This window comes from Ixodes scapularis, unplaced genomic scaffold (assembly GCF_016920785.2).
Source record: "Ixodes scapularis isolate PalLabHiFi unplaced genomic scaffold, ASM1692078v2 PGA_scaffold5__190_contigs__length_132052651, whole genome shotgun sequence".
NCBI classification, from domain to species: Eukaryota; Metazoa; Arthropoda; class Arachnida; order Ixodida; family Ixodidae; genus Ixodes; species Ixodes scapularis.
In genome coordinates this window covers 63,203,085-63,221,729 of record NW_024609880.1, presented here as the reverse complement: position 1 = coordinate 63,221,729, position 18,645 = coordinate 63,203,085, and the positions used below count along the sequence as shown (strand labels likewise).

The window sequence follows — 18,645 nt, the reverse complement described above, 5'->3', positions numbered from 1 at the left end:
GGACCTCACCATTCCCTCCAAAGTCATCCTTAATGCGAGTTGTTCATAATAATGAGACAAAACTGCCTGTGTTTATATACAACCCCCCCCCCCCCCCCCCCACCCAATTTTTTTTTTTTTTTTTTTTTGCAAAATTGAATTACGCATTGAATGCTCATTTTCCGTCCACATGTAGTGCTAAAGGTCCCGACGAGATTCCGAAGTTTCAGTAGAAACCGTTATCTTATTCAAAAGTTTTGTGATTTTCTGAAATATTCAATGGGAAAATGACTGCCGACAGCTCTCGAAAGCTCATTTTCCAATTGAAATTTAAAAGAAAAAAAGTCATATCTTTGGAATGAAATCAACGGTTAGTGCTGCAACGTTGGGATCTGGTTTGGACCTCTAGTGCTACATGTTTCGGAGAATGAGCATTCGGCAATGCATAGTTTATTCTTGCAATAAAAAGAAAAAAAACTTTTTTTTGTGTGTGTGTCGGGGGAAAACATGTACAGCTAAGAAAAACATTGTGAAAAAACGGTTGCGTATTGCACAAGTTTAGGTGGGTGCCTAATTACTTAATCATATGTCCTATCTTGAACTAAACTGCAAACACTGAAGGACACCATTTTGAGTCTAGATAGAAGCTCCAAGAAGAAGAGGTTCACAAATATGTATTTTCACTCGTGAAATCTGAGTATCATAACTGCACCACATAAATTCACATTTGTGTAAAGTTTCATGGCACTGTAGGCGTCCTTCTTGTTACTTCGTCAAAAAGTAACGAAGATATGATGTGTTGATCGTTCGAGTCCCTTGAAAACCTAAGCACCACCCAATGTTGTGAGTACATTCTAGCCCAACTTAAAAGATGCCGCGCACGCACGGTATCTTTTAATCGTTTGAAGTAAAGTACAATGTAAATGAAAGATTATGCACTTCAAGTAAAGGAGTGTCCTAATATTTTCAACCTCCTCGCTTTGCACTGACTGAGCGAGAAGTAGCGACAGCTCGAAATGCTGCGGGAAAGCTGCCCCCAGTGCAAACGGAGCGATGCGCGGTCTGCTCGCGTTTCTGGTGAAAGTAGGATATTTCTCTTTGTACTTCTTTAGAGTTGACAAAGCGTCATTTTGTAATAAAAATTTAACAAAATCAAATGTGAAAAATGTTTTTTTTTTTTTTTTTAATTTGGGAGTTATACATTGTTCAGAAACTACAAAAAAAATATTTTTTTTTCTGGTACTTTTTGAGCAAAGTATAACTCAAGTGTTGGGAAGTATTTCAAGTACATATTGCACTTAAAGTAGGTTTAGAAAACTTCTACTTTAACTAAGTAGAATTTTTTTAAACCTATTTGAAGTAGTACTTTAAGTGCAATCTACTTAAAGTACTTCCCAACATTAGATATGAAACTGGAAAGGCAGATATGTCAATGTCTCGTAGCTATCGCTGTGCACCAGTGACGAAAATATATGACGAACGTGATGCCAAGAACATGCGGACTTTCCAAGACTTTAATGCAGACGTTACGAGACAGTTTACGAAATGCACACGTTATTTTATTAACAGATCACTCGTAGAGAGACGAGTAAAGATAAGGAAATATTGAATTGAGGTCGTCCGTGACGCCACTCTATCTCCGCTTCTTCATCACATGTTGATAGAAGAAACCAGTGACAGCGCGACTTTGCCCGTCAACACCGCGATTCAACCTGCTCGAACTCGATCCAACATTAGGGAGCGTCCGTGTGACAGACATGTTCCCCGGAATTGAAGTTTCCGTGTTCGAGGATGCGGATGAGTCGGTTGGCAGTCACCTCCGGGCTGATGACATTGCCAGTTTTGACCATATCTGTAGAGAAATAAGAAAACCGTTAAATGTAATCATTAATAACCGATGACTTTTAATTCGCGGTCCTATTTATTATAGCTCCGTTTCGCTCCAATTCTGACCGAAGCCCACACCAAACAGTGCCAAAAGTACTTTGTCACTGAGCTCGCGGTCTTTGTGCGCTTGCCATTGCCAGCAATAAAATAATGTTATAAATAAAACATTCAAATAATGATTTTAGAGCATATATTTCAAACGTTACTTCCGTGTTAATAATGAAACATTTATGCAACTTTATTTGTAAAACAATAAAATAATGTTAAAAATATAGACCTTTTCCACAAGGGCGCCGCCATCTTGAATTGTCGTCACTTCCAGTATGGGCGACGAAAAAAAAAGTAAAACGTTTCAACCTGTAACTAGTAAAAAAATAGAGGCGAGCCAAAACGAGAATGTGTGACGGTTAGGCTTATATCCTAAATGTCTTCTATTGGCGTGGCAACGGCAAAGTTACGTTTTCGCCCATACTGGAAGTGACGTCAATTCAAGATGGCGGCGCCCTTGTGGAAAAGGTCTATATGTTCGCCGGTTCCCTTTTTTTCGCCCGATTTTTTAAAGGTCTTTCTGAAAAGTACTCTACCTGCCCGGTGATAGTTGCAAGGAGGTGAAGGGAGAAAAGGATTAAGTACGGGAGAAAACGGAAAGAAAAAAAAATGTTTTTTTCTCAATGAATTAAAGGTTAGGTGGCGCAAGCTACTGCCCGTTATAAAGGCAACAGACAATATTCATCCATCCGCGTTCCCGTGGGTAGTGTTGGGACCGGAGCGGCTCGGCAACGGGAGCTCGTGAGGACGCGGTATTGATAGTTCGTGGCGGCGCTGTAGTCGAGTTATCCGGCTCGCGCAGCCCGCTTTTTTTTTTCTTTTTTTCTTTTTTTTTTCTTTGAGCGGTGCATGTAGCGAAAGCTAGGAACGCGAGCTCATAGCGTTGGCAGCTGCCCTTGGTGCACGGGAGCTCGTGCCGCCTTGCCCTAGAGCAAGGAGCTCGCGCTTGTAGCCTTTCCTGCGGTACAACACAAGGTGAAACAGAGTATAGGGCACGTAAAAAAAATCGGTATTTTCAAATCTTTTTTTTTTAAATTTTTGCGGCTTGCAAAGGGTTAATGAAATGTTTGATGGGCCATGTTGCAATTGCAGCTTTAAAGGGAGCCATCATTAAAGGCCAACTTAATTTAAAAAGTTCGCGAACAAACAACTAGCTTTGAGTGAAAGTAACAAGGCGTTCGTTTTTTGTTGTGTTTGTCCGTCCATTTTCGTTTCTTCCTCAAGCTTAATTATCTCTACCAACCCGCTCGTTCTGTCCTGAGATATTCATCGCTAAAATTTTGCCTTTCTTCACTTAATTAAAAAAACTACGCGCTGAAAGCGCGAATGAGGTTGTGCTGATATTGAAGCGTAGAAGAATGACGCAGGTTGTTTCTGTCCCCTCGTCACTAACTCGACAGCGTTTCTTCGGTGAACTCGCCGGCGCCACACATCAAGACGACTAAGTTACTATTCTGCGTATTATTTTCATAACGCAGTTTCTGAATCAAGCGAAGAAAGGCAAACTTTTACTATTAATTTTGCGAACCTCGTTGCCTTTTCGCGAATTGTCGAAATTGTATTTGCCTTTAATAATGACTCCTTTTAAAACTGCAATTGCACCATGGCCAATTAAGCCGTTAATAAACAAGTCAACTAACAGATCTTGGTTTATTATTAAACATTGCAACGGTTATTCACTCATTCATTGTCCACCGAACCCTACAGATATAACGAAGGGCCGTACCCAGAAAAAAATTTCGGGGGGGTGTTTCGGGGCAACGGCGGCCATTCTGAAAGTGTCTATTGTCTTATTTTCGCCTATGAATCATGTGCATCGGTGGCATATAATGGAGAGTTACAGCAAACCGGAGAACCGGTCCCGGTTTGGTACCCGGTAGCCGACCGGCGCCACTGCGCGTGCGCAGAGGTGGAGATTAAAATCGGCTGGCTGTCAGTGCACCGACCAGGGCCGTACCCAGAAAAAAATTTCGGGGGGGGTCAAAACCCCCTAACCCCCCCCCCCCCCCCCCCCCCCCCCCCCGCCCTGGTTACGGCCCTGCGAAAGACAGCATCCACATATCTGCCACATCCTTTTTTTGTAAAATATGTAAAGTTCTGTAAAGAATAAAACAAAAACACCCTGAATGTCTGCGTGAACCAGATACGCCCCCTGTGGAACCATGGGTGTTTCCGTTCGAATACCCAGCTCAGGCGAGACTTACCTGGTTGTCAGAAAGCAGCTGTCGGTTAAATGTATTGTTGTGAGCGTGTAGGTTTCAGATGGTTTACCCTCAAGAGGATAATGCGCTGCATATTGTAACCATGTATGCGTTGCCCATTGTAGCCATTATTTCAATGCCGTGCTGTAAACTATTACAACTTTTTCCTTGCCTGATCTACGTGTGCTCATGTTTTCTGCTCAAAATGATGTGAAAGAGTGTCTTGTTTTCTTTGAATCTTATAAAGCATTACTTGTTCAGCCCACATTGTCTCAGTTTTTGGACTTAAGTTAAATGTTAAAACGCGTGATAAAAATTGTCACGGCTTATAAGCCCTTTCTTACAAGTGAACGTCGGGTGATTATCGGATGGTCGTGGCAGGCACGAAGAAATAGAAGATTCTCACCCCTTTGCGACCGTCGCTTGGGTGGTTCGTCGCATAAATGGACACAAGAATGAGTGACAAGTGAAGCGAGCTGATTAAGGTCAAGAAAAAGAAGACGGGCAGAAAAGAAGACAGAGAAGTTAACCTGGGGTATTAAAAACATACTAAAACAATCTCGAACTTTAGTATGTGCCGTTTCTTTCCGTTATAAAATAAGATAGGGGAAAAAAAAAAAAAAAAAAAAAAACGCTTCCGAGTTTTAGATATCTCTTTCAAATATCTAATGTTCGGCATTTGCGACCAAGGAAATGGGTATTTTATTTAAAATGCTCACCATCCGACAAACCGAAACCGCTTCTTTAAAGTCGCAATTGTTTTTATGTAAAGGAAGGGTAATGTAGCTTGTACTGTCCAATACATTGAAGCATCATGCTGCTAACGATCGTGCCGCAGCGTAATTGATGCCGCGGTACGACCGCTGGCAGGTCGTAGCTGTATCAGAAATACTACGTGCACTCCACCAAAGCGGCACCAAAGATTCATATTTTCGCGCGTGCAGCCGCGCACGCGCACACCTTCCGGATAAGGCGCCGGACGCGACACCTGTCGCGATCAATACCACGCGCTTCAGGCGAGCCCCTTCGGTCCCAACACTACCCAAGTATTCTAGTACACTGTAGCGCCACTACAACCGCTGGCTTTGCTGGTGCGATTCTCTTCGAGCGAACTTCTGGGACAGTTTGAATAGCTTGAACTAGTTTGAACTTTGAGTTACTTTGATTTCCAATTAAGTTACGTCCAGCAGCGTGCACAACAGTGACTGCTGACTGATAAAGCGGACAACCGAACAGCTTCTGGACGGCGGAACTCGAGAACCGTAAGTAACCAGCTTTTTGAAAACCCCTGTGCACGTGCTTATTTTCTTGAAAACAATCTGACGTAAACTGGTATCTTGTCGTTATCTTTGTTTCAAAAGTAACAAGAGGGGGGGAAATGAAATGACATAGAAAACCATTACATCGTCTGTGCAACCGGCAAAAAAGAATTGCCGAGAGCGTGCGCGACCATCTTGCAGACATTTTTCCGAACTCGGTTTTTGTGCGGCGGATAGGGATTTGATGGTCGACCGAGCAGACGAAGAGTGACAACGGAGCGAAAGAGATTTTAAGCACTGCTACCGGACGGTTTCAGTGAACTTTTCGTGGACACAGATTCAGAGTCGGGTGGTACTGAATCCGGTCGTCCAGCTTGGCAAGCGAGCTGTAGTAGCGACATTGGCTAGGTCATCAGTGCGACGGTGTGCCCAGCAGTTTCTTTGCGATTTTGGAAATTCTTCGTGAAATATTGCCAAATGCTAGTGAGAGGTCTGGTCTCACATGGAGACACAGCTGTTTGTTTTGACTGTTGCAAAAGCTGAAAATGTCAGTCCCCACAGGTATGCACAATGGCAAGGAGGGCAGGAGAACTTTTTGAGAACCTTGTTTAAAAACAGGTGCAACTCGCACTACTTTTTTAACAAAAATGTTTGCTATTAGTCGACAACTGCCCACATTATCTCTCCGCCACCCCTGCAAATCTTTGACGAAGGGCTGAATATTGAACTAAGCGAAGTAAGTTCACGAAAGCATATGCTTCCTTTATAGCACCTTGTTAACAAGTTTAGGTGTTTTGCATTTAGTATTGTGTTGTTTGGTTTGCAGGCAAAGGAGTCCTAAGCATCGTGTCCAAAGCAGGAAGTGCTGGTGCGAATCTCAGACAGACATTCGGTGTTTACTTTTATTTTATCCTTTAAAAACAATTTATTCATGAGTATTTTCCACCTACTCAGTATGGCAATAATGTTTTTTTGTTTTGTTATGTCTTGCTTTCATCTAGTCATCGGTTGTGAACATTTGTGTTCCAGACAGGTTTTTAAGCTTTTTATAGCTCTATTTTTACTTTTGCAACTTGAACATTTATAGCTGCTCGGAATGAGAATGCGGAGAGCTCAAACTCCTCTGAAATGCCTTCGCGGTTGGAGTAGGATGTGAAAGTTTTCGAATATTTTAATAAAATGATAATAAAGAGAAACAGTTTTGGTATGAAGCGAGGCCACTGTAAAACCGTAAGATGACATTTTAGCTCTTGTGGCATTCATTTCAATGAGAAAGTTTGTGAGCAGGAAAGGTAATCATGCTTTCTTTTATGATGGCAAGCTTTTTCCACCAAAATTAGTGCTAGCATTCTCGGTGCTATTTTTTATGTACCGCAAATTAGGCTTAAAGGGGCACTGACACCCCAAAGGTCGTATTTATTTTTATTGTCTAAAACGATGCAAGTTGCAGTCATAGACACGCAAAAAAAAACCGCATCGCGAAAAAAAATTTTTCCGCGCGCGCGCGCGCCTTTTTATTTTTGGCGTTTGATTTTCCCGCCTCTCGCCTCCTCGCTTCTTTTGATCGGTGACGTCAAAAATCAGAAAATTTAGAAGCTTTGTAGGCGACATCTCTATAACATTTAATTACGGCAATCCTAAAACATGTTTTTTAACGCAATTGCGAACGCACTACGGCCCTTCTTTTTGAAATTCCAAAAATCGGGAGTTCGTTGTGGTGCCGTCTCCTGGATTTGTATCCTCCAACGGAAAACAGGCGACACCGCTCAAAACCGGTCCGCCGAAACCTCGCCGCTCGCTCCTTTCCTCCTCGCTTTGGGTCGCCATGGCAACAGCAGGGAGTGGTGAAAGCAAGTCGACTCTCAGGTCTCCGCAATTTTTGACGTCAAGGCACCGGCGCCGAAAGCGCGGGAACTTCGAATTCGGCATTTGGAAATTGTTTTCTTACTTCACAAATACTGAATTCCCAAATTTCAAATTTTGAGGGTAATGTCCCGGCATCGTTTTCAATCGTTTCGGATAATAAAAAAAAATATGATTTTGATGTGTCAGTGCCCCTTTAAGATAGACGTCAGCTCATAGAGAAGTTTAGTTTTTTCTTTATTATCTTTCGATCCATGTAATGTCGTGTTCTCAAACTTTTGCACCCTACTCCAATCGCCAGGGCCACATTCTACCAGAGTTTGAGGTCGTTGTGATGTCTAGTTTATTTTTGCGGTAGAAAAACACTGTTGAGTTTTCTCGCTCCTTTCTTTAATTATGTGAGCTTCATGAACCCAATTTAAAGGCCTTCAAGCTTCTTCGGAAGTGTGAAGTTTTTTCATAATTGTTCACTTTAATCTTTTTTTAGAGGGAAAATAATTTTAACTGCATCGTCTAGCAATATTGTCGCTGCTCATGTACACCTCCATGTTTCAAATTTGGAGAGTCAATAAATGTACTCATAAACATGTACCAAACTGTTTTCTTTTCACAGCAGGGGTAGACTGCAATTAATCACCTGGGAATCATGGTGTTCGGCGCAAAAAACAACGGACATGAGAGGGAAAACAGACATACATGTGTCACTCACAACTATATATATTTGAAAAGTTCAGAAAGAAAGGAATACATCCATCGTCATCATCACGTCCACGGATGCGCTTAGCCATGTGATATACTCTTCATCTAACACATGGCTAAGCGCATGCGTGGACGTGATGAAGATGACAATGTATGTATTCCTTTCTTTCTGCACTTTTCAAATACAGTTGTGAGTGGCACCTGTATGTCTGTTTTCTCCCTTGTGTCCATTGCTTTTTTGCGCCTTACACTATGATTTCCAACGTTCACCAACTAGCCCAACTACAAGTTCTTTTACAATTAATCACCTGTATGGATCTTGTTTGTGCTGTGCTAAATCTGGTGATAGTCGTATCCCACACTTTCTACCTAGGGAACAGTTTTTTCTTCAATTACTGGTGTGTCGAGTGGCATTATGGCTAAGCTCAAAAAGAATTTCTGATTATTCCTCTCCGTGAAACTGTGAGGCGCACACAGCTGTTTATGTTCCGAGCAAGTGTCTTTCTATATTTATGCTTACAGCTGTTGTCACAAAGAAGCTTTGTGATGGTTTAGTGTTCAATATTTTAAATTATTATGCCTCTCACAAACACACTCTGTTCAATTACTGGGACAACCAGTATATGGCCAAACAGATTTGACAGGTTTGGGAGAATGATAATCGTAGATCAACTTTTGTTTGCTTGTTTATCATTCTCTGCTTAGATCTCACTTGAAACTTTGGGTGAAGAGTGCAAAGATATTACAATAATCATAAATTAAAAGGCCACTTGGAGTAGAATTCTTTTCTGACATATATGTACAGACGTGGAAAGATTCAACGAAGCCACAGGAGCCTGCGGCCTCGAGATGCTCGCGCACTTCATGACAGCAGCGAAAAGAACTAGTATCGATGGCTGCCGCAGCTAGCTGTGAAATTAGCTGCTGTCAGCATCCGTTTAGATGACCTGCTCTGCCGCCCTGCTACAATACTAACGACCATACGCCTAGAGTGGCACTCTCTACACTGCGTCTCGATAAGGCTGGTTCTCTGTATCGAATAAGCTGATCGTGTTTACTTGGAATGGCGGAATGCAACAGAATGTCTTTCCTTTTTGCTTTCGCTACAGTTCCAGTGAAGCACAATAAGCTTTGATTCACATCACGACAACCAAACCAAAAGCATGCATTGTTGCAAATTAAGTTCTCGAAAAGCGCATCGTCTGTTCAGCTGACAAAACATTTTAATGTCAGTGTACAGTGCGCCACTTTAGGCAAATGACTCAGTGCGGCAGCAGGGCAGGCCAAACTGGGTGTTGGTAGTCGCTAATCTCGCAATCTGTCAGTGCTTGGAGCGGGTAGTTCCCCACGCCACCGGCAGGACGCGCGCACGTAGTTCGAGGCCGCACGCTACTGTGGCTTTGTTTTTTTGTTTTTTGTCACGACTGTATTAGCAAAAAGCGCAGCTGGCTTGGTTAGTGTTCACGAAAAAAAAATGCAATTGCTTTTAGGGAGAAATGTTTGGAGGATTGATTGAGAGAAACAATTTGATGCAATAACTTCTTATATTTCAAAACATTACCGATATTGCATTAGGGCCTAGGGAAAAGCCACACTCACCGTTCAGTTGCATGCACTCATTTGGTTTCAAAGAGTGTTTCGGTTTGTTTCAACTCGCGTAGCGGCAATTTCGAAACACTCCTGTGAAAACGGGACATCGTTCTTAATTGGGACAAAAAGACGGGACGGTAGAAGTGAACCTCAAAAACGGGACTGTCCCGGCCAGAACGGGACGTCTGGTCACCCTACCCAGTAGGTTTCCCCCACCTGTGCACAACGCACATTCTGCGATTCTGAAAAGAGCAGTCAGAGGCGCGTTCGGAACACTTTAACTTCATACCTTCATAGCGGGAGCCGCAGATTTCTTTGAGCATGGCTGTAGCCACCACTCCAGGATCGTAACTGCAGACGGTCACCGACGGGTTCTCTGCGGCCACCACTCTCATGAACATCTCCCGGGCTGCCTTGCCTGCAGCAAAGGAATCGACGGCTCGAAGAACTTTTGGCGAAACGATGAGCCGAATGCGTGGCTGCAAATCGCCAACGGGGAGCTTTCGGAGTGTGGAGTGATTTGGCGCCGTGCCTTCCTCAACATCAAGGTCGCCTGTCTTCGCAGACCGTAAGTGTGAGCCCGTCCTGAGCACGCGCATGTCTAAATAGCGCACTCTCACATGGCGTCTGCGCTGTTTCCAAACTATTGGGGAGGAGATCGAGGAGTGGCGATCTCTAGCGGCCACCTCTGGAGCTAACGCTGCATGGCAAATAAACCCTCCGACAGCAGTCATTAGTGCTACCATGGAAGACGACGACGCAAGGCTCGTGAAAGGTATGCAACATTATTATTTTCTTTAGGCACATCTAGATAGTAGAAATCTAGTTCCCTCTTACGTTCAATTTCACCGAAGTCCTCTTGGGAGGCCAAACAAACACATGTGTGATCACGCGCAGGCGTGCCGGGTGTGACGATATGAACATGGACATGATATGAATATGAAGAAGACGAGGCAGTGGGAGCGCGCAGGGGGACGGGCCCGTGCCAGAGGACCGAAGTCAGTAGGGAGTTTTTGCAGATCGTTCTCGCCGTCCCGCAAGGGGCCCTCCGCAACCCGCTACGATAGGGGGAACTCCACAGTCAAGTCTATCGGCGCGCAGGTGCAGTAGCAACTTCTTCGTTGTGGAACGCCTAGCGGAGGGGGCAACGCGGTCTACGAAAACTCCCTAGTGACCGATAATGAACACATCGCAACACCGGTGAACCAGACAACCAAGTTAAGCCCGGGACAGGCGTCGAAAGGCCCGTGGGGGCTGAAACCAGACTGCTGGGGATCTGCCGCCTCCTTGGAGTCATCGCCATGAAGAATCAGCATCCAGGCTCAAGGCATGCAGTGTTTTCCAAGAACGAGCGGAGCCTTGTAAGCGGAACCTCTCTGGCTGACTTTACATGGACTTGTATATAGCTCGCGGTCCTTCCCATAATTTTTGATTCTATTTTTCTAAATAATAACTATTCATTTGCACACACCGTTTTGGAATCCCGAGTCCTCATTCCTCTTTTCCATCACAATCTGGCGTCTGCCGACAGGACACTCCCTTCTAAACAACTAGAGGACGGAATTCCGGGATGGTGCTGTAGGAGAATAAAATTATGGATACCGAAAAATTAATAGCACTCGGTAAAGAACTGGGATATGCGGGTGTAGAACTTTGTGACTTGGTAGAGCAAGAGAGCAACAGAATCGACCAAGAACGCGTCAGGCAAAGTGGAGAGCGGGGTCAGGTTGCTGGGAAGATGCACGCGAGGCAGTGAATGAGGCGCAAGATACGGCAAGATTTCGCCAGGAACAGGAAGTTGTACAAATGCGTCTTCAGCTGCGAGGAGGTAACGGTACCTCGGGAGATACCGATCCGCATGATACCGGCGGTGGGGAAAGCTCAGGAGCACAAACTAACTATCGAAGTCCCCATAAACTCATTCCGCCGTTTAATAAAAAAACGAGAAAAAGCCAAAACTGACCCCGAGAGAAATGGGCGATGTCTCCAAGTTTGTGTCTCGCCGCGAAGGCGCTGACAGTTGTAGGCAGGATGACCCAAGAAGAATCACTCGGCTATGCAAAGGTCAAGCTCAGCCTATTGCAGAGGTTTGGCTTCACCACTCAAGGATATCGCTAAAAGTTCCTGGTGAGCAAGCCAGAAGAGGCAGAGAAGGGGCAGCAATTCGCGGCTTGGCTTCTCGGCTACTTTGACCGCTGCATTGAGACGGGCGAGACCCCAAAGACTTTTGTAGGGTTGAGAGAGTTGGCGATCAGTGCCTGAAAAGATGCAACAACAAACTGGCTATATCTTTAAAAAAAAAAAAAAAAAGATGCAGGTGTTTATTGAGAATTTGGCCGCAACGACTGACCATTTCTTAGAAGCGCGGGGACAAAGTTGCTTGGCTAAAATGAAACAAGAGAATGTGGGACACAAGGGCGGAGCAAGGAACAAAGAGGGTGGTCGGCCACAGCTTCAAACCAAGGAAGCCGCCGCCATTGGTTTCTCTGCAACAAGTCGAGTCACAGAGCGGCCGATTGCTGGACGAGTTCCAAGAACAAACGCAGCCCTGTGTGCTGGAGATGTGGAAAGGCCGGGCACAAGTCAGAGACGTGTACCTGGAACTTGGAAGCCAGAAGGAAAGAATGACGAGGTGCCCCAGGCTTCTTGTATGTTTAGGGATGTTGACAAAGCAACATCAAAAGAGACGTTTGTCTCCCTAAAAATGGGGACAAGATACTAATTGTGAATGCGGAAATAGGAAAGGACTCGCGGTTTCTGGTGCAAAATATGCCAGTAGTGAGAGGTGAAGTGGGGAACCGAAGAGTATCGTAGTGAGGAGAGATTTGGTTTCAGATCATCAGTTAACTGGGCGTTACCAGCCCAGTTTTTCTTATTGAAAGGACAGTTAAATACCTACCGGAGGATGAGACCGAAGTGAAAACGCCGTATTATGGGGGTAGCCTAACGGCCAAGTGCGTGGAAGGTCCGTTATATGATCTGGTACTCGGAAACGTCGATGGAGTGAGAAGGGTCGATGGTCCAGATGAGAAACGGAACGGAAAGCGACCAACAAGGTCTGAAGAAAACAAAGAGGAAGTGTCCTCTAGGGGGAAGGCAGAAGAGAACGAGACTGCCGAAGGACTCGCCATGAGCGAAAAAAAGTTGAGACAAGACAGTGGAGTCTTGAAAAGAAATGGAGAATATGCGGGGGCGCTTAAAAAGGAAACCAGCAAGACAACGAGTTCATAGCTGCCAGTGATAACACTGGAACCCACAGATGAGCCACACCAAGCTAGAAACGGCCCAGAAAACTGAAGAAACGCCCAGGGAGTGCCTTGCGGCCGTTGAGAGAAATTTGGTCTCATAAAAATTTCACGAATCTGAGTTCGTGTTATGAAAGAACGTTCTCAACGGGAGGTGCGAGACTCCATCATGCAAGCAATTCGAACAGCTGGTGGTTCCAAAAGAGTATCGAATTATGTTATCGGAGGTGGCACACGAAGGAACCGTGGCGGGTCGCCAGAGAACGAAGGGAACCACCGATCGTATCCAAGAAGGGGCTCGGCGCCATGTGGCACGGCTGAAGGTCTGGACGGTCCGGTTGGTGTGGTGCAGAGCAGACCGAATGGCTTCGGACGACGACAGCCGTGTGCAGACCAAGTCCGAACTCGGCGGAGCCTACGAGGTTGTTGGATCGCGGCCGGAAACGTGTGAAGCGCCACTGGTCTCGGAGCAAAGAACACAGGAAATGCTCAAGAATAAAAAAAGAAACGGCCCCGGCCTCGTAGAAGAGAGAGAGGGAGAGAGAGAGAAAAAAGGACCGACAGAAGAAGCAAGGAGAGGCGCCGTGCTGACAGAAGAAGCAAGGACATGTGCCGTGCCGACGAAAAATAAGTCCCGCGAACAATTCCGGTAAAATGTAAACACATTGGAACCTATAGTGAGATTCCACCGCGCCGCAAAAATGAGAACCCGCGAATTATTTTAAAACTTTAGCTTCGACCCAAATCGCAAAATATTGAGCCTGCGAAAAATAAGTCGTTTACAGTATTGTGCTTTTGCTGAGTTTAACTAATAAAAAGTGTATCCATCTATAAATAACAGGATTTGCTGTCACACAAGTTTTTTTTTTTTTTTTTTGTTCAGCAGTATTTACTCAACAGGTTTCTTTGAAATTGGCTTAACGAGACACAGAATGGTGATTGAGATTAAACTTTGGTTGTAGCTATGCGCGGTTTCGATACTAGGTATAAAAGGAATGCCCTGTTAAAACGATTGCATGCCATCCTTGAGGCTTGAGCCGTGATTGTTTAAAGGGCCCATGAAACGATTTTTGGGTTGGGATAAATCATTTTAGATTAGGATTTTACTAATAGCACATCGTTCAGTGGACCAAAAGAAAAAAAGGTAGAAGGTCAAAAGCCCGACTTTCAGTGCGAAAATTTGAAAACAGAGCGGACTATTTCGTACCTCCTCCCCTTCGCAACCTCTCTGACTTTTCACTGTGATACATCCGCGGTCCCAAAAGCGCGTCATCGGGTCCAAACTGACGTCACACGCAACCGGACCTCACTTATTCCCTTCACCCCTAAGCTGACATTGTGCTGGAAGCTACGCGCTTGCCGGACCAATCAGCCGCCTCCCTTTCATCACCTGACTTCATTCTCTGCAGCCACATTTGCCTCGCTCACGTGGCAAGTGTGGCTGGCCCAACGAGCACGTAGCTTCAACAGCACTGTCAGCTTCGGAATGAACGGGGTGGGGAAAGCTACTTTTGTCTGAATTTTGAGCGACGGGCTAATCTTCTAGGGGGACAATGGCTCTGTCCGGGTACACAAACCAGATTCCAAGTGAGAGGGGCCTCCCTTCTTTTCGTCTTCTTTAACTGTTTGGTGGAATGGGCGATTTACGAGTTGAGGAGGAAAGCTAAACAGGAAAAAGTTGGAAAAGCGTTTCATGACCCCTTTAAATGTCTAGGAAACATCACTATGATTCTGTCTCAATATAACTAGCCATTTATGCGCGCGAGTGAAAGACTTCTTGCTCATTAAATAGCTTCACCCTGTTTCTCATGAGAGACTCCTAACAAACCCACCTGCCACAAAAAAAAAAAAAAAAAAAAAAAATTGAACTTTTGGTTTTGAAACGTTGCCCAGGAAATTGAACTAGCGGTGTTCGCCTTCGATCCACGTCGCGCATTTCTGCTTCGTACTCCGCGCAAAGCGAATACTGCCAGACGAATTACGTCAATTTTGTGTCGCGTATTTTTTTTTATTGGGTTTGGACCGAAATAGACAAACATTTCGAGCCGAAAAGCTTCAACAAAGTGTGTTTAGTCGCGCAGCAAATGTAATGCGAGCCGCCCTGGCCACCCGCTTCATCCAGCTCATGCATTCGCGGCGCCCTCGGCGCCCTCTCGAGCCTTCGACACGAAGTGCAGCCGCCGTCAGCGCTCGCGGAGCTCACTACCCCTCCTCCAGTTCAATTTAGCTGCGTGGCATAGTTTTGCGGGTGTTCCTCTAACTCTCTAGCCACCATAGTTCCTCATTCGCACCAGTCACCTAGCTGTATTTGAAGATTTGTCTCGCAACAATTAGAAAGCAGTTCATTTTGGTAGGTAGACTGTATACTTTCCTGTTTTAACCGGTAAACGCCAATAAACATCCGCCGGTGTCGAAAAAAAAAAAGTTAATAGCGAAACATAGCGGATTTTAAATAATTTCGTAGAAGCAGCAGTTTTTTTTTGTTTTTTTTTCTCCGGAAAAGTTTTATGTAGACTTTCGTCAAACTCGTTCCTTCTGGTTTCTTTTTTCTTTTTTTTTTTTCCCTTTTTTTACGGTTGTCGCTTTGTGTTTTTGGAGTTTATATTTCGCCGAATTCGGGGGATGATTATTGGTGTTTATTTTTTGTCGAAAATTGGGAGTTTATGGGGTTTTAGTTTTCTTCAATTTTTAATTTTTAGAAATTCGGAGCCGAATTGTGCAGTACTTTTCTATTAAAAAAGGTATTATCTGGTTGTAAGCGTGTGCTAGCTTAAAGAGAACAAACCTGTATCAATTAATTTTTTTTTCAGCTGGAGTTGGCATTGGCGTCATTGCCATTGGCAATACTAATTGGTCCAACCACGAAACTTGCAAACAAGTGTTTCTTCGATACATGTCGAAACTTTAAAATCAATAAGCTTCTGAAGCTAGACGCTAGCAAGCTCCCATACTCCCGTAAGCCTACGACCCGGCTGCGCTGTGTAAAGTGTTAAAGGGTGTAATATAGACGCCTCAACTGACCGCCCCCTCTTCTACCTTCTATGAAATCTATTGCTCACAGCTTTTGCTGTTACGAAAACACAACCCCTGCTTCCTCTAAGTAGCCCATATGGACCAAACTGGAAACTGGAACAGTGGCTTTTGCCGTGACCTGGAAGGCCTGTTGTTTTGATGAACCTTGAAGAGCTAACCGGTAAGATTTCTTCTGTCAATGATCCGTGATTTGAAAGAAAACTGGAGTAACATTCTCTCCAGATCCTGTGTGCTGTCCAAATTTAATTCTAAGATATCGTGTTTCTTTATTTCCCCATTTGTACATTGAAATTCGGAGTTTTTTTTGTTAAATTCGAATTGAGGAAAATTTTGCCGGTGGGTGTTTTTCGGAGTTTTTCGTATTTATTCGAAAACATGGAACACTAGTCTTGATTCATTCGGCCCTTAATAAATTAAATTTCATACAGAAATAACATATTTGAGGATGGCAGAAACCTGAAGACTTACCTGTGCAGTATAGGCCGAGCCTCGGTACTGCCTTGATCCCCGTAATGGACGAGACGTTGACGATGGTTCGCGTCGGACCCGAGTCAGAGTCATAGCGCCGGAGGAACGCCGCGGTCAGCGTCATGACGGACGTTAGATTCAAGCGGTAGTAGTCGCCGATCGCTCTCTCGTCGTCGTATGACACGGCATAGTCGGAGCAGTTTCCAATCGTCGCGGCGTTGTGCAGGAGCACAACCCTGTCCGGATCCGGGAGTCGAGCCGACGCTCGTTCCAGAAGGTCCTGGTAGTCCCGGAAAAGGGCCCTGGAGTGGTCGCAGGTCTCGACGCTCACGTTGACTTCGCGTCCCAGAGCTGCGATAATCCGCTTTGTTTCTTCGAGACCGGCCGTGTTTCGACCCGTAATGACGAGGAGCGATCCTTCCGCGACGTGTTCGGCGAAACTGGCCGCTATGCCCCTGCCAATGCCTCCGCTGGCGCCTGTCACAACGATGAGAAACTTCTTTCTCCAGAATGCAGTTTCTCCGCCTGGGCTTCTGCGAGGGCACGCTGCATCAGCCATGTCTGCTCTCTTCAGCTCCATTGCTCCTTTACAAAAAAAAAAAAAAAAAAAGAATGAATGAAAAAAAGATAAAGGCCTACTAACACTCGGAGCGAGATACAACTGCTGCTACATGATCAGATTCAGTCCAGCTGCGACGCTTACATGCAGGCACACGTCAAAAGGACTTGTTTTTCACCACTAGCTTTTATAAAATGTGTAGCGGTACGATCGCTAAACTGCTAAATCATAGTACTTCGGCAACTTGCCGTGTTTTTAGAATAATCTAACGTTGCATTGCGCCAGATAAGCGTGAGGTCTTGTTCAACCGCTGTGCCGGATGAGAAGTTGACGCGGCATCCGGTATTCTAACCAGTCTTGGGTAAGTTACTTTTAAAAAGTAATTCGTTACAGTTACAGTTACTTTCAGAAAAAAGTAGCGAAGTTACCGTTACAGTTACCGCAACAAAAAAGTAACTCGTTACAGTTACAGTTACTTTTAAAAAGTAACGACGTTACTTTTCAGTTACTTTTCTCTAACACAAAAAAAAAATTTAGGAAAAACTAGAATACGCTTTTTACCAAGTTTATTTGCATAAAATTAAAAAGTGTGCTTTTTACTTCATATTGTAAGTTAGCAGCAGTTGCTTCTCGAAATTAGTGTCTGAGAGTTTCCCTTGTTTGGTAACGAACACGTCCCTGCCCTTGCTGAAAAGGCGCTCGTCTAACGCGCTGGTTGGCATTGCTGTGTTGTTTCGCCGGAACAGGTTTCTGATTGCCGGGTAGGCGTTGAAAGAACAGAGTGCCGTTTTCTGCGTTCAAGTTGTTAGTAACCACCTCCACCACAGTAAAATACTCTCTGTACGCCGGCCATGGTAGTTCTTCTTTGTTCTTGTAAACATTCACATCCTTGGTAGCACTAGCACATTGCTGGCTCTTTGACGGTCGCGCTGGGTTCATAGAGTCCCTGGACATATTTCAGTTCGTACCCGGCAAGACAGAAAGAAAGCCCGCGCAAACAGCAGTAAATTTTGCCTCGACTGTTGACACTACACCGGAGTGGTGGCGCTAATCAAAATACGTAACGTTCGCAGTGCGGAGTGGTGGCGCTAATCAAAATACGAAACATTCGCAGTGCCCTCCGCCTGAATTGGAGATGCATGTTTGATTCACCCGATTAAAAAGCGTTTCCGCAGAAAAAAGAAAAAAAAAAAAACGCAAAAGAGATAGTTCTTCAAGATACCAAGATGTAAGTGTTCAGTCACAAAGTACAAGCGCATTCTAAAGATAACTACATTTTTTTTTCACCAAATCTGCACGTGGCTATATTCAGGTCGTGACTGGCGAGAAAGAACGTATTCACAAGTTTGTGTAAAAAATCACTTGATACTCGAAATGTCGGAACAGACAATTTGGAAAGCGCAAAGAATGGCTAAACTGTGCCTCGTTCAGTAATATATTATTCATAAGAAACTGGAAAGTAGCGACGAAAGTAACGCCGTTACTTTCATCGTTACCTCAAAAAAAGTAATAGAACTACAGTTACAAGTTACATTTTTAAAAAGTAACTCGTTACAGTTACAAGTTACCAAAAAAGTAACGAAGTTACAGTAACGCGTTACTAGTAACGCGTTACTACCCAAGACTGATTCTAACCTTATTTTAATTCTGTCGGTTTTTGTTCTTTTTGTTTAAACACGTTGAAAGCATAAAGAAAAACAACAAAAATAACACTTGAAAACCAATTCCCGTTGGAAAAAATTACAGGAGGACGATAAGCTTCGCATTTAAGAGTGGAACGCGATTCCGTAAGCTCTCGCTCGTTCCCAAGTCGT

The 18,645-nt window shown here is 44.4% G+C and overlaps 1 protein-coding gene across 1 annotated transcript; it reads right to left on the bottom strand.

Moving 5' to 3' along the window:
* Positions 1 to 1,482: 1,482 nt before the first annotated feature.
* Positions 1,483 to 16,852, bottom strand: LOC115311501 (sepiapterin reductase-like). The gene is made up of 3 exons (XM_040211677.3): positions 16,273 to 16,852; positions 9,816 to 9,944; positions 1,483 to 1,831 (listed from the first exon to the last, which is right to left on the bottom strand). Exons 1-3 carry the CDS (start codon positions 16,850 to 16,852, stop codon positions 1,713 to 1,715), a joined length of 828 nt encoding a protein of 275 aa, XP_040067611.3. The 3' UTR covers positions 1,483 to 1,712.
* Between the last annotated feature and the right edge of the window lie 1,793 nt (positions 16,853 to 18,645).

What these genes read in the sequence shown, in the direction of transcription:
- LOC115311501 (XM_040211677.3), bottom strand. Translation starts at nt 16,852, where the DNA reads ATGGAGCTGAAGAGAGCAGACATGGCTGATGCAGCGTGCCCTCGCAGA. An exon ending in GCTCGGCCTATACTGCACAG is followed by an intron (nt 9,945 to 16,272) that starts GTAAGTCTTCAG and finishes CCTTTGCTGCAG; the next exon opens with GCAAGGCAGCCCGGGAGATG. An exon ending in CTGCGGCTCCCGCTATGAAG is followed by an intron (nt 1,832 to 9,815) that starts GTATGAAGTTAA and finishes ATTTCTCTACAG; the next exon opens with ATATGGTCAAAACTGGCAAT.